This window comes from Suillus paluster, assembly GCF_016628075.1.
Source record: "Suillus paluster strain FC165 chromosome Unknown EDB91scaffold_11, whole genome shotgun sequence".
NCBI classification, from domain to species: domain Eukaryota; kingdom Fungi; phylum Basidiomycota; class Agaricomycetes; order Boletales; family Suillaceae; genus Suillus; species Suillus paluster.
This window is the reverse complement of record NW_024537571.1, coordinates 587,263-600,756: the sequence shown is the minus strand read 5'-3', so window position 1 is coordinate 600,756 and position 13,494 is coordinate 587,263. Positions and strand designations below refer to the sequence as shown.

The 13,494-nt window shown below is 43.1% G+C and overlaps 6 protein-coding genes across 6 annotated transcripts; all 6 read left to right on the top strand.

Annotated features, from left to right (window-relative positions):
• The first annotated feature begins 1,526 nt into the window (after positions 1-1,526).
• On the top strand, positions 1,527-2,813 carry EDB91DRAFT_1116885 (uncharacterized protein). The gene is made up of 3 exons (XM_041317995.1): positions 1,527-2,155; positions 2,203-2,365; positions 2,415-2,813. The coding sequence occupies exons 1-3, from the start codon at positions 2,019-2,021 to the stop codon at positions 2,781-2,783; spliced, it is 669 nt and encodes a 222-aa protein (XP_041180196.1). The 5' UTR covers positions 1,527-2,018; the 3' UTR covers positions 2,784-2,813.
• Positions 2,814-4,583: 1,770 nt separating this feature from the next.
• On the top strand, positions 4,584-5,305 carry EDB91DRAFT_1048508 (uncharacterized protein; the record flags this gene model as incomplete). The annotated part of the gene is made up of 5 exons (XM_041313409.1): positions 4,584-4,686; positions 4,742-4,855; positions 4,899-5,017; positions 5,087-5,141; positions 5,178-5,305. Coding segments are annotated over 5 exons (519 nt in total), but the record flags the coding sequence as incomplete, so codon positions are not given.
• Positions 5,306-9,358: 4,053 nt separating this feature from the next.
• On the top strand, positions 9,359-9,988 carry EDB91DRAFT_1245635 (uncharacterized protein; the record flags this gene model as incomplete). Its single annotated transcript, XM_041322572.1, has 1 exon — positions 9,359-9,988. One exon carries the CDS (start codon positions 9,359-9,361, stop codon positions 9,986-9,988), a length of 630 nt encoding a protein of 209 aa, XP_041180194.1.
• Positions 9,989-10,039: 51 nt separating this feature from the next.
• On the top strand, positions 10,040-10,297 carry EDB91DRAFT_1048659 (uncharacterized protein; the record flags this gene model as incomplete). Its single annotated transcript, XM_041313421.1, has 1 exon — positions 10,040-10,297. One exon carries the CDS (start codon positions 10,040-10,042, stop codon positions 10,295-10,297), a length of 258 nt encoding a protein of 85 aa, XP_041180193.1.
• A 396-nt stretch (positions 10,298-10,693) lies between these two features.
• On the top strand, positions 10,694-10,975 carry EDB91DRAFT_1048651 (uncharacterized protein; the record flags this gene model as incomplete). Its single annotated transcript, XM_041313420.1, has 1 exon — positions 10,694-10,975. The coding sequence occupies one exon, from the start codon at positions 10,694-10,696 to the stop codon at positions 10,973-10,975; it is 282 nt and encodes a 93-aa protein (XP_041180192.1).
• Positions 10,976-12,740: 1,765 nt separating this feature from the next.
• EDB91DRAFT_1245634 (uncharacterized protein) lies at positions 12,741-13,462 on the top strand (the record flags this gene model as incomplete). Its single annotated transcript, XM_041322571.1, has 4 exons — positions 12,741-13,025; positions 13,077-13,226; positions 13,274-13,363; positions 13,418-13,462. 4 exons carry the CDS (start codon positions 12,741-12,743, stop codon positions 13,460-13,462), a joined length of 570 nt encoding a protein of 189 aa, XP_041180191.1.
• Positions 13,463-13,494: the final 32 nt, after the last annotated feature.

Sequence of the window (13,494 nt, the reverse complement as noted above, 5' to 3'; positions counted from 1 at the left end):
ATTTCCTATGTTACACTTTATTACTTATCACTATGCTAACCACCTTAAAACTACGAGTTGTCAGGAACATCTCAGTCCCCGCTTTACGTTACAACTAGAGCTAACATACCCATAGATATATTTTCTTATCAGGTACTACTATAGTGGTACTACCCGGTGAGTCCGTTTCCCGAGACTGAGATATATATTTTCTTATCAGCTCCCGTATCTAAGCCTCTCATCGCGAGATCTCTCACATATTACAACTGTCTGATTATAATATATCATGTTTGATCTGTGCAGAAGAGCTTATCAGTGAAAATAGGAGATACACGGTATCTAATATCTAATATATGTAAGGACGAAACGTTTGATCCCGCGGAACCAATTCGCGTGACTCTCCTGTCTGTGCTCCACATGAGCTCCACACGCTGTCCGATTTGCTTGAGCACTCGCTATCGTTGTGCGCTCGGCAGTCTCCTATTTGCGTGGGCGGTTCGCTCATCTGCGTGTCTCTACTCCTCCTTTTGCAATTGCACGTCACCGAGCTCCACATGCGATCGCACGTTTCTCTCCTAACTGTATTCCTCTGCTTTTACCACCATGGCGTCTGCATGCTCATTTCACAGCGTCGTTGGTATTCAAAATGCTACTCGTTATGCTTTGGAGTAGCATTTTGAATCGCAGAGTTGTCGAAGTTCAGATTCCTCATACCGGAGAGATACATTGCTTGCCTCGGATCACGTTCACCTTCAATCCAGCACGTTCAAGCTGGACTGTAATTCGCAAACAGTTTCCTCTGCGACCTGCTTATGCGATGACATTCAACGGATGTCAAGGGCTAACGCTAGAGAAAGCTGTGCTTGACTTGCGCACAGATTCGTAAACGTTGTATACAGACATCTCTTATTGTGATTGACGATGGAAAACGCCCGAAGGTGTAAGGAACGCTTGTATATCATTAATCTGCAGTATCTACGACTGATCCTGGCTGGGAAAAGGCATAATAGGCATGCTACTACAGATAGATAACTGTTCTGGATAATTTAAAAGGATATAAGTATCACAAAATGCGAAAATCATCTGTGGTGTACCAGGGGGAGACATTAGCCTGTATAGAAGGTTACTGTCAGTCTAGTGGTGCGGCTAACTGATTTATATACTCTAGATATACATAGTAATAAGCCCCCTACATTTCCTGAGGGCCAAAGTCCCAGAGAAAAAATTCCCAGGGGGGTGTATCAGCTGGAGGAGGTAGTGATACTAAACAGCAGGGACTGGTCCTACTGCTTAGCACTTCTGATATGTTATATATACTATATATTAGATGCTAGGTACCATATCTACTTGATGATATACCAATTTCCGAAAAAATGCGAACCAATTTAAGTTGCTAGGGGGGTAAACTATAGATCTTGATATAGAGCACTACAGAGGGTGAAACAAGCGGCAAAATGGCAATGAATATATGTTAGATGTGCTTAGGAATCATCCCCTTACCATCCTACAGCGCTATACCTGCAGGAAAAGTATTCCCAGGGATTGAACCAGCAGGAGGAGGGGGTTTTACTACACAACACAGCCGCAGAGAATATCGGTGGAATGTGATGTATCAATCGTTGAAGCAGCACTCCAATGGTACTAATGTATGACAAACCGCTGATGTATCAGTCCACATTTTCCATCTTAGCGCATTCATGTATCGCCATCTTGTGACAGCTACCGTATCATTAATGTATCATTCTCACAACATGGACTCCCGTGGTGGGGGAGTCAGTCACAAGTCAACTCGCAATGCAATACAGGTATTTTGCAATGACCGTGATATTCTAGATTGTGTTGCTCCGATAGTAGTAATGCAGCCTCCGAGGAAGACGAAGAAGTGTCCGAGGAAGATGAAGAAGGTGAACTCCCGTTCGAGGAAAACGAAGAAGGTGGACCGTCCGAGTCTGCCATTGATGAAGGAGTTGAATCAGAGATGGACGAGTATGGTTATGGTGCACTAGATCAGGAAGAGGACAACACTGACAACGAAGCTGATGATCGAGATGATGGCAGCGACGACGAAGACGACGAAGTTGATGATGACCTGGGACCTGAGGATGGAGAAGACGAGAACGACGAGGAGCTCGAGGGGTATGGAGAACTTTGATTCATTTGTATTCATGCAGCGACTCTGAGAAAAATAGTCAACAGTCAAGCAATAATTCCTTGCATACATACGAGTAGTTCACATGACTGGTGTAATACACACGTGCGTCCTGCCAGGCCATACCAGATAGCTATAAGGCTGTCGACATCCGTACAAGTGAGCACAATGCTGGTGTATAATGATAAGACTCGCGCCAGTCTGGTGTTCCATTGCAAGTCTACCGCCATGTCATACCTGACCAATATTAGTCGTACGTGATCATGTAAGTATTGCAAGCTCTCACCTGACCATACACGTTTTAGTTTTATTGATGCTTCGCAAGGCGATAAGCATATTACTGCACGCCAAATTGCCAATAGCCTTGCTTCACAAGGTAACGAAGTTATGGTCGGACCGTCTGTATGAGCAAAGTTCTCAAAATATTGGGTGGCGATCTGCTGGCATTGTAGATATAATATGTTCGAAAGGGGTTTTCGGGTATAGATCCTTCCTATATCTCCATGAAGAACAACATTCAGCACATAAAAGCAAGCCGTCTTCCTACTGTCTCGTTCAGATTCATTCGATCCCATATCACACACTCACAGACAATGCGTTTCTCCGTTATCCTCGCCGTTGCTGCTGCTTTGACAGCACAAATATCTGCCAGTGACGCTGACAGCGAGGGCTGTCCTATCGTTTGCTGGCATACTCGTGATTGCAGCACCCACTGCACTTTTTACCCGCAGTACACATGCGTGAGTATGAGTAGTTTGCGTCCTGGATTTAACCACACGACTCACCGGCTTGGTAGTTCCTCTTTTTTTGCGTCGGCTACTAAGTGTGGCAGTGAGTCGTGTTTCTGCTTTCACATCGGTGCGGTTGTTGATGGCAAGACGCGTGAATTACTAGTAGTTTGTTGCGGAGTTGATAAACATGCTTCCTTCTGAACGAATTTGACTTCCGCTCGAGTAAAGAAGATCTTGGAATAGAGGAAATCTCAAGTACTTGAATGCTTAGGATATGACCAAAGTACTTACGACACAGTTTTGTAGTCTCGTTATCAGCACCCTATTGAATAGTGGTATATATAGAAAATCGTCGTTGTCAATTTGCGAAAGCTCAAGATCCAGAAATGGCACTTGTGGGAGTAGTATGTCATGAAAGTCGATGCGAGTTACAAGGGAGGATTCGGATCCGCTAACTTCGATGTCCTGGGAACTCAAGAGCGTCCAGACGCGAAAGAAGTGCATACATATAGCAGACTTATAGTGTATGTCTGAGACGGAATGAAGAGAGAAAATGACCGCTCAACACTGACGAGGCAGGCGTTAAGAACGTTGAAGAATGTGAGTATGAGTAGTTTGCTTTGCATCCTGGATTCGTTTCTCAAATACTCACCACTTGTGCCCTGTAATACAAATAGCCCCGGGCTGGTACAAAGTTCTGCAATACTTCTAGTCCTTCGGAAGAGACGGGGTGGCGTACGATAGTCCAGAAAGAGTTGTGGCTAGTTATTTCCGAAACGGGTAGATAGGCCCCTATAGTGGGAGCGCCACTACTGAAGTTATCATTCATTAACTGGAGTTGCCGCAATGCTCTCTTGACGTCAATGATGGAGATGCGGGTGAGACGTATCATTCAACAATAAATGTATCTAATGGGCTCCCGAACGAGACTTGGAGCTGTAAGAGCAAAAGATGGCAGCAAAGGATTGCGTCAAATTCCCTTTCCGGGAGCTTGATGGGAGTCCCCTTCTCTTGCGCCTTATATATTGGATGACGCAACTTCAATCGAGTTTAATTTTTCCTTTACACAAATCTAATTGGCCGATACTTTAGACTTCTCCACGTGCGGGCCTACCCAGGGTCTATCCCATTGCCATTGTGGCACGCGCTCCGGGCGCTCTCGGCAGGACGCACATACTGAGCAATCTCTGTCTGAGCGGAGATTCTTTCCTTTTCTTAGTGCGCGCGGGCAATTAGGAGGTCATCGCCTCTTCTCATTTGCCTGTCGTCGCACTAGGTATGTAGACGGACGATTTTCCTATTTACCTCTTCTCACTTGCCTGTCGTCACTCTACCTGTTTCTTTTCGTCACCCTCCCTTAGTGTTTTCCCTGCCCTTGACTTATTTCACGCAGCTTATTTCACGCGCGTTCGCGCATCCTAGGCCTCGATTTATCTCTATCTACGTGACGGTCTTCACTGCTTTGTCCTTAGCTAGTTCGTCTATTCATCGGATTTCCCCGGACTCGCGTCCGGGAAAATCCTCTTGCTGGCTAATCCTCGTAGCCTGCGCTTCCGCGAGGCAAAGTGAGACCAATTAGCCACGACTACAACCACTACTCATAGAAACAGGAGACTCGAACAAACACTTACATCCCTAACAAGCATTGTTGGTAACGGTCGCAGATCAGGCATTCGGTAAGCCTCGTCTTCAGTCTCGGAACCTTCTACGTTTACATCTCTGCAGGCGTTGTGACAAATTCTAATATTACGCTGGTCGACGAGGTCAGCGGTATCCTCGGCTTAGGGTTTCAGAGACAGTCAGAGATATCTGCGAGCGCCACGAACGGTATGTTATTCGGTGCGCAGCCTCACAGATTTAGTCCTCCCTGTGCATGTTCTAGCCACGTCGTTTTGTTCGACCTTGGCTCAGCAAGGCATACTGGAATATCCACTTTTTGGGCTAAGTCTTACGAGAAACGCTACTGGAACGCTTACCCTTGGGCAGTCTCCACCGGGTGCCTGACTTACATACGATACTCATGTCGTTGTGTTGAACAGGGGCTATTGATGTATCTGTCGCGCAAAACCTCAGCCAGGTCGTGCCGTTCTCTCCGGTTTGTACGCAAACCAATACATCTGGCTACTTCTACTGGGCGATCCCTCTGAGCAGTTTCGCGGTAAGGCATTTGAACTCGCATTCATGATGTGGAATGATATTGACCTCTTGCAATGTCAATGTAACTTAGTACACTCCCCAACCAACCTACCCTTGTCCAACTGGCAATACGTTCTATTGGATGTGTAAGTGATCGATGACGTATCTATATGTGTACTTAGGTCTCTGCCACAGCGGCACTCCAGGACTGTATGGCCCATATCAAGATGTCAGCTCCCGAGTTTCTTGTCAAATGACTCGTTTTCATGTTCTTCCAGGTAATACGACTGTACATTTCGTTTCTCAGTAGCCGCATAGTTGACGACAGTAAGTTATAGTATTATCGTTGATACTGCTCGAGTTGACAAAGTGGCGGCAAAGGCGGCCAATGGGTCATCCCTTGCGATTTTGGTGTTACACCGTGTGGACGCCAATTTCTTGCCGCGCACAGACTATGTACTGTTCTGACTATTCGTTACGTCCCTTTCTCGGACATTACAAACTCTTCATAGCGTAGTACTTTGTCTGTGGTAGATAGCAAAATCTAATCCTTGTCACAACAGATTCCCGCTACGTAAGTAGTGGGTTTTTCCGTGCCATGGCCGTTTGGACCTCATTGACCAAATTTTTTGGTGAAAAACGCATTTCACTTCAAAATGGTGATTCGTTCACATGATCATATGACATTCTTTCTAATCCACATGTGTGGTCTGTGCGTATTATGTAGATCTTCCTTATTGTCGCCTACTATGTCTTTTGTCTGTCACAAAGTCCTTGGATCTTTTGCTGATGTTCCTGCTCTTATTCGTGTCAACAGTGCGAGTTCTGATTCCACCGTGTCCTTGCCTTTCCTGCACAATTGCAATGTGCCGCATTCTGTTTTCACACATAATGGGGTGGTTGTGGAGTCTAGTTCTGGTCCGGCACGTGTTCCTACATTGATGGTTGGTATAATTCTTGGCAGACCTTTCGCTCCATTTATCTGAATGGGTGCGACGTTGAACTTGGTCATGATTGGCTTTCATTTGTGAATGCGAGGTTCGATGGCTCTCGCTTTCTTCGACCTTCGGAGATGGATTTAGCGCAGCTTTCTGTTGGTCATACTTGGAATGTTCAGCCTGGAGGTGTGTGTTTTTCTAAATCATGTTGATATAGCTGAATTAATTTTTTAGACGATCTGTTTACTTGTTCATCCGCTATTCAAGCAGAATCATGTTTAGCTACCCAAGCGGGTTCATTGTCTGTTACCCAAGCGGGTTCATCATCTGTCACCCAAGCGGGTGTATCCTCATCAAATGATAATGGTCATGATGTGGATAATTTTTTTGATGGATATGAAAAATTATGAAGACCAGCTCTGAGTGCATTGGCGACCGCTCATGGACTTTCGGTACCTGCAAATTTGTCTATCGAAGAACTTAGAGAGATGATCTCTCATCATGTTGGTACTGGACTTTGTTCTTCTTCTTCACAAGCATTCGAAGGGTGTGGTTCACTGCGTGAACAATTAGGCATCGATTGTAAAGACGAAGGAGAGGTGCTTTCTGGCAGAATCGCATTTTTGACAGTTGTGTTGAATAATATGAAGCAACGTCCTTTAGAACGACTACTAAAAGCAAACGGAGTTGGATTTGAACCTGGATTAAAAACGGGACAACTACGTCACACATTGAAAAACATATCCAGTCCCTATGAAAAGCGAAGTCGAAATCCTCCAATAAAAATCAGACAGAAGCTCAACAGAATGATTGCAAAAATCATCATCAACAACTTTGTCGTGAATGGCCCCAGATTCTGTCGTCGGAATTGAAGCGTCATTTAGTGCAGATGTTTAGAGATGAAACTTCTTCTGAAAATCTGGCCATGTTTATGTGAGCGTCCTGCGCTGAAAGTGTCTTATGTTCGGAACATACATTACTATCTCTGGATGATTTTGATTCATCTCTTTTGTGCAGACCTGACCGACAAAATGATCAGCATATGTCAGATGATTATTTTGACAGAGACTGTCCTCTTCCTCGAATTCTGTTTGCAGATTTGAATAATCCGCTTAGTGATTTACTGCTTGAACTGTCTGGAGTGAAACCATGTAGTGATGGAAAATATCAACTATCTCTCTGCAGTGTATGCCACAAGAAGCTTGTGAAGGGAAAATGACCTGCTCTCAGTCTCGTGAACCGCACTTTTTTAGGAGACGTACCTGATGAATTGAAGGATTTGACGGTTATTGAGGAAGCTATGATTGCTCATTGTTGTGTGAAGTGCTGGATCATTCAGCTCAAGGAAGAAAACCAAAACCTGCAACTTTCAACTAATCAGTGCGGAATGAAAGGCCATATAATTATTTACCCTCAGCGTCCGGAAGGTATTGCTGCTATCTTGCCTCCAGCAGTCAATGACATTATCACTCTGATCTGTGTCATATTTGTTGGTTCAAATCCGCCGTCTCAAGCATGGCTTCAGGAAAAGGCCAAACCTTTAATAGCGCGAAGAGAAAAAGTGCGTGCCGCATTAGTTTGGTTAAAGAAACACAATTGGTTGTACAAGGACATTACCATTGATCACGCTGTATTAGATTCGATGGAAGAGGAGACATTGATGCCCTTTCATGTGGATCATATTCTACCTAATGATGTGCGTGAATCCTTGACCTCGAGATATGATGCAGACGAAGTGGTTCAATTAGAAGACTCACTCAATTGGTGTCACATTCTGTCGAATCTCAATCAATTTTTGAGAGTTTTGTGGTCACTGATGTCGATGGTCATGTGTCTGCGAATGAGTTGCGAGCAGTGGCAGTTCGTCATATAAAGAATAAGGGTGGTGGATATGTCCAAATCCCTCATGACCCTGAACATGTTAATGATTTTTTTCAGCCAGATCTGTTCCCAATGATCTATCCTACCTTATTTCTGTATGGTTTAGGAGGATTCGAAGATCACTTACGTTCCGAACCTTTGTCTATCAAGAGACATGTCAAACACTTGTTTAACCTGGCTGATCGTCACTTTCAGGAACATTATTCCTTTTTGTTCACTGCATTTAACATTTTACAATGACGGAAAATTCTGCTACATACCTCTTTAAAGGTAAAGTGAGACACCTTCCCGTCCATAGCTACTAACCTTGCCGCTGTATCACCATGGGCTGTGCATTGTGTCACAGAACACGTGGCTCGAGGGGATATAGTTTCTGCGAACAACAAGGATGAGAAAAGTGTTTTGTGCTTGATGAAGGAAGTACAAGTGATAACTTCAAATGTGCCAGGTTCTGCACATGCGAGAGCAAACATGCGAAATGAAATTCGTGGTTTAATGTGTGATTGAGGCTTACTGAGTTTCTATATCATGATCAACCCAGCAGACGTATAAAATCCTCTTGTTAAATTTCTCGCTGGCAATGAAATAGATATTGACAATCTCTTACCAGAACAAGTGCCGAATTTCCATGATCAATCCATTCTCATCACTCGAAATCCTGCTATTGCAGCCAAGTTCTTCAATATCTATATGAAAACATTCATTAAATGCCTTCTGCGATTTGAAGGAAAAGGTGTGGACCTTAATGAGGGAGTACTTGGCGTTGTTAGTGTGTATTATGGGTGTGTTGAGGCTCAAGGCCGAGGAACATTGCATTGCCATATGATGATATGGTTGGAAGGAGGTCTGAACCCTAACAAAATTAAAGACTGCATATTAAAAAACGACGAACAAAATTTTAAAGAACAACTTCTCCGATATCTAGAAGACACCATCACTACTTGCATTCTGGAATATCCAGAGGGAGATTTGTCTATGCATCTAGACAAAGGTCCCCATCCTTGTTCTACCCGAGGAGTCAATTTTCGGAATGTTGAAGATAACACACTGCAGATGATGTGTGAAAAAGACATGCATTTTCTTGCTAAAAATGTCAGACTCACCGACATTCAAAAACATGTTGGAAATACTGGAAAGGCCCACCAGAACTGAAGGAATGTCGTGTTGATCTAGATGAGAAAAATGTGCATCCGATAAGCTTCATGGATCCAGACATGGGCGAGATTACTTTGAAGTGTTTAGATGGTCTCGTGAACCATTTCAACGCGACAATACTGGAAGCTGTGAGATGCAACATGGATATAAAGTTCATTGGGTCTGGACCAGCTGCGAAAGCAATACTGTATTATATCACCGACTACATAACTAAATCTCAATTGAAGACTCACGTTGCATTAGCTGCTATGGAAACTGCAATACACAAACTAGAAGAGTACAATCCAAATGATGAATGCACACTACGAGCTAAGAAAATGCTGCAAAAATGTGTGCATTCAATGATTTCTCATCAGTAACTGTCTGCTCAACAAGTTTGTTCATACCTCATGGATTTTGAGGACCATTTCACAAGTCATGAATACCGTAATCTATATTGGACGAATTTTGAGAACTTTGTAGAAGAATGCAATCTGAGCCCCGAGTGCAACCAGCCATCAGATACCATGAAAGTGACTGACAACAATGAAAACGATACAGAAAAGACAATGGATTCAGCTGACAAGGATTCAGATCTGCAGCAAAAAAATGTCGAAGGATCCCTAGACGACGATGAGATCTATGTTGAACAACTTCAAAATGACAAAATTCGGATCGACAGTGATAACTTTGGGAATCTCGTACCGAAAGCTGCTCAAGTTATGGACTACCTTCACAGAGACAAGAAGTTTAACAACATATGTGTATGGGATTTCGTGGCTCAGGTAGACAAAGTGAAAAACAACAGGAAAAGTAAGAAATTGCAGGCTGATGACATAGACAGTGATGATGATGATGACGACGAAGATGATCTTGAAGAAGCCATGAATAATAATGAATTCAACAAAAACTTGCACATTGAAGAATCACCAATGACACTGGCAGAAACACGTCAACCTCTTCCAAAACAAGATATCCCTCAATCTCATTCAAAAACTCGGCCTTTTGGAGAGCTACAAGCTGGACACTATGAATTGTGAACTCATTTTTTGCAAGTAAGACGGCAGGAAAATCAACGCATACCTGTACCCATGGGACCTCGCATGCCTCATCGAGATCAAGCACCCGTATATCCTAAATATTGTCGCTTGATGCTCATTCTTTTTAAACCTTGGAGATCTGTCTCTGATCTTAAGCGAGGTACTCAGTCATGGACTGAAGCATTTAACATCTTCCAGCGCACATGTTCGAACACCATGACTTCGATCTTGAACAATATGCAGATATTGCATGAATGTAAAGACAGCCGTGACGACCATTTTGCAAACCGTCAACTTCGTCATAAATGAGCAGGGATATCTACCGAAATAATTAGCCACAGTGGTGCTTCTCATGAAGATGACATCTTTGCAGAAAATACAGACGAGGACATACTCACGCACTTAGAATCCATGGACTCCTGTCGTTCTATACGTCAATCCATGATGAACGACAACTTAATTTGTTGCTTACATCACATGGATGCATGCTGGTTTTTCGAAACTCTCTCACATGCTTCATTCCCAGATGATCCTATGCATAATGAAGCAGAGAATATTCAGACTGCAGAAGAGAACATTCAAGATACCTCACAAGAGAACAATTGGTGTGACTGTTATGAAACAAGACAGATGAAATGGAAGAAAAAACAAGTCATTGATGATTCTACTAAATCATGTCCACCTGCCAACAAAAACATGCCATTGATGACAATTGAAACACTTCAATCGAGACCATTTGAATCACATGAGATCCTTGTTCCTGATATTCAAAGCCATACTCACCCGATAGATCCATATCGTGATGTCAAAAGTTCACATGTTGCCAAAGAATGGACCTTAAACGACGATCAGGCCCGAGCATTCAAAATAATAGCAGAACATAGTCGTCTGAACAATTCTGAGCCATTAAGGATGTTTATTGGAGGATCAGCAGGAACAGGGAAGTCAAGAGTCATCAATGCTTTGAAAGATTTCTTCGTTAGATGAAACCAAGCATGACGGTTCAGACTTGCCTCGTATATGGGAGTAGCCACTCGAAATATTTCTGGTATGACTCTACATGCATCTCTTCTGTTAAATCAAAGATGTTCGTCAAATGCAAATACCCAGACAAAACGGGACCTCACTGTGATGTGGGAAGGAATCAATTACTTATTCATAGATGAGGTGTCCATGATTAGCTGCGACTTTCTAACTAAGATTCACAATGCACTAGTAGATGCAAAGGGGAATACTGCACCTTTTGGAGGAATTAACGTCATTTTTGCAGGAGACTTTGCCCAACTTTCTCCTGTAAGCAGAAAACAATTGTACGCTCATCTCAATACTCGACACTGTGGAACAACACAAGGTCAGAAGAATATATTTGGAAAATTGCTTTGGCTCTCTGTAAAAACCGTTGTACTATTAAAAACGGTGATGCATCAATCAGGTACTGAGAACGTACAATTCGTTGAATTTCTTTCATGACTCCGTCAAGGCAAATGTACGCAAGACAATTACTGACTTTTGCAATCCAGAATAATCACCGCTGGCGCTAGTCAGAAAAACAACTGCGAATGGAAAGATGCTCCTATCATTGTGTGTGATAATGAAAGTAAAAACAAACTGAATATCAGAATGACGATGGCATTCGCACAAAGGACTGGACGCACCCTGCATTGGTACTACTGTACGGATAAACATCGAGGCAAGATACTACGTGACAAGGCTCTTGTGAAAAACTACAGTGTTTAAATTCCAGAAAAACAAACATGCACCTTGGTAAGATTCTGTTGGTTATTGAAATGCCAATTCTTGTCTCCCAAAACTTTGACATTGAAGGCGGAATTGTCAATGAGAGTACTTAAAAAAGTTAGATACTCACTCAATGATGAAGGTCAACGAGTCTTGAGATCCTGCATTGTAGAAATCAATCATTCTTCAGATGAAGCGCTCCCAAATTTGTCCCCACACCAAATCCCAATAATCGAAGACTCCATAGAGCTCAAATTCACCCATCCAAACTCCAAGAAGACATGTCGAATCATGCGGACACAAGTACCAGTCCTTCCAGGCTTTGTGATTACCACTCATAAATCGCAAGGACAGACACTTGAAAAAATCATTGTTGATCTCGGTTCTAAATGGTGTCGAGGCGCCGAAAAGCCGTATGTAATGGTTTCGTGTGCAACATCTTTACAGAGTTTATTTGTTCTTCGCCCTTTCAATTACAACATAATATGCTCTCACCCTTCACAGGACGTCTGACAGGAAATGCTTCAATTAGATGTACTAGATCTCAATACCATCTTAAACACACCATACACGAGTGAAGAACAACAACAGCAAGCACGGAAAAAATTTCCTACCTTGTCCATGTCTATCACAGAAGATGAACCATGTGCTCAAGAACACCCAGCCGACACATTAGAAAACCTACAAGAGGCTATCGCATTCATCAAAAACACAGCAGGCACCCAAGCCAGGATAACACAACCATCCTTTCATCGAAAGAAAAGAAAGCACGTTGAAATTGACGAGAGTGAAGCAAGTGCACAGGTACCTCAACCTGCGCACATTCCTCCACAATGTACTAAATGTCGTAGGACGTCCTGATTGCTGACAAACTCAATATTTGTCAGTGACAGCACAAGCATTTGACAATGATGCATTGTAATGTGTGTCATACCCTTGTAATCTTTAACTCTGTTTATTTAAAGGCAGGTTCAGTACACTTGGAACCCCTAACTCCATAACTCAATCCACCACCATGTCATCACCCAATATCGAAGTGAAATGTTTTTCACAACGCGTTGCCGATGGTATATACGACCATGTTGCTGATGCTGTAACAAATCTTGGGAAGGACGGCTTAGGTGAGGCCGATTTTGGCATTGATTGGACCACCACTGTGCAAGACAACTACAGTGGGACCAACTGGTCTTATGTCAACACAAAGGACGGTCATCCATTCAGAACCAACATTGTTGGCCAAATCACTACTTCAGCGTGCGGCACCAAACATTCCACCAAAGGCACACACTTCACAAAAAAGGTATGTCTGACCTTTGCTACTGTATCAACATGATCTGACACTTGAAATGAGAACATGGCACTGAGTGACTCAGACACCGTCAAATGGAAATGGGCGCTTTCCAAACCCACACTCAGCTCGCCAAATCTAACCAACATTTGGGAGAATCAGCTAACATCCATCGAAGACTGGATCACCAAGGAAAAAAAGAGAGCAGTGACAGTCAGTTCTAAACAAAATGCTGCGACAAAAACTAATCAACTCCACAGGGTTCGAAAATAAACACGTGCATTGCCAAAAGCTCGAAAGACCTCCAATACGTGGACCTGATCATGTTGACATTGCAATGCATCTATGAGGTAAGCAATGAAACTACATATTCTACTTTGACAAAAACTTACCGCCTCTCACAGAAGCCAGAAGGCAACAACACTAATCAGGATATCACACCTCGATGAACAAAGCAGAAAAACGCGAACGAAGACAGCAT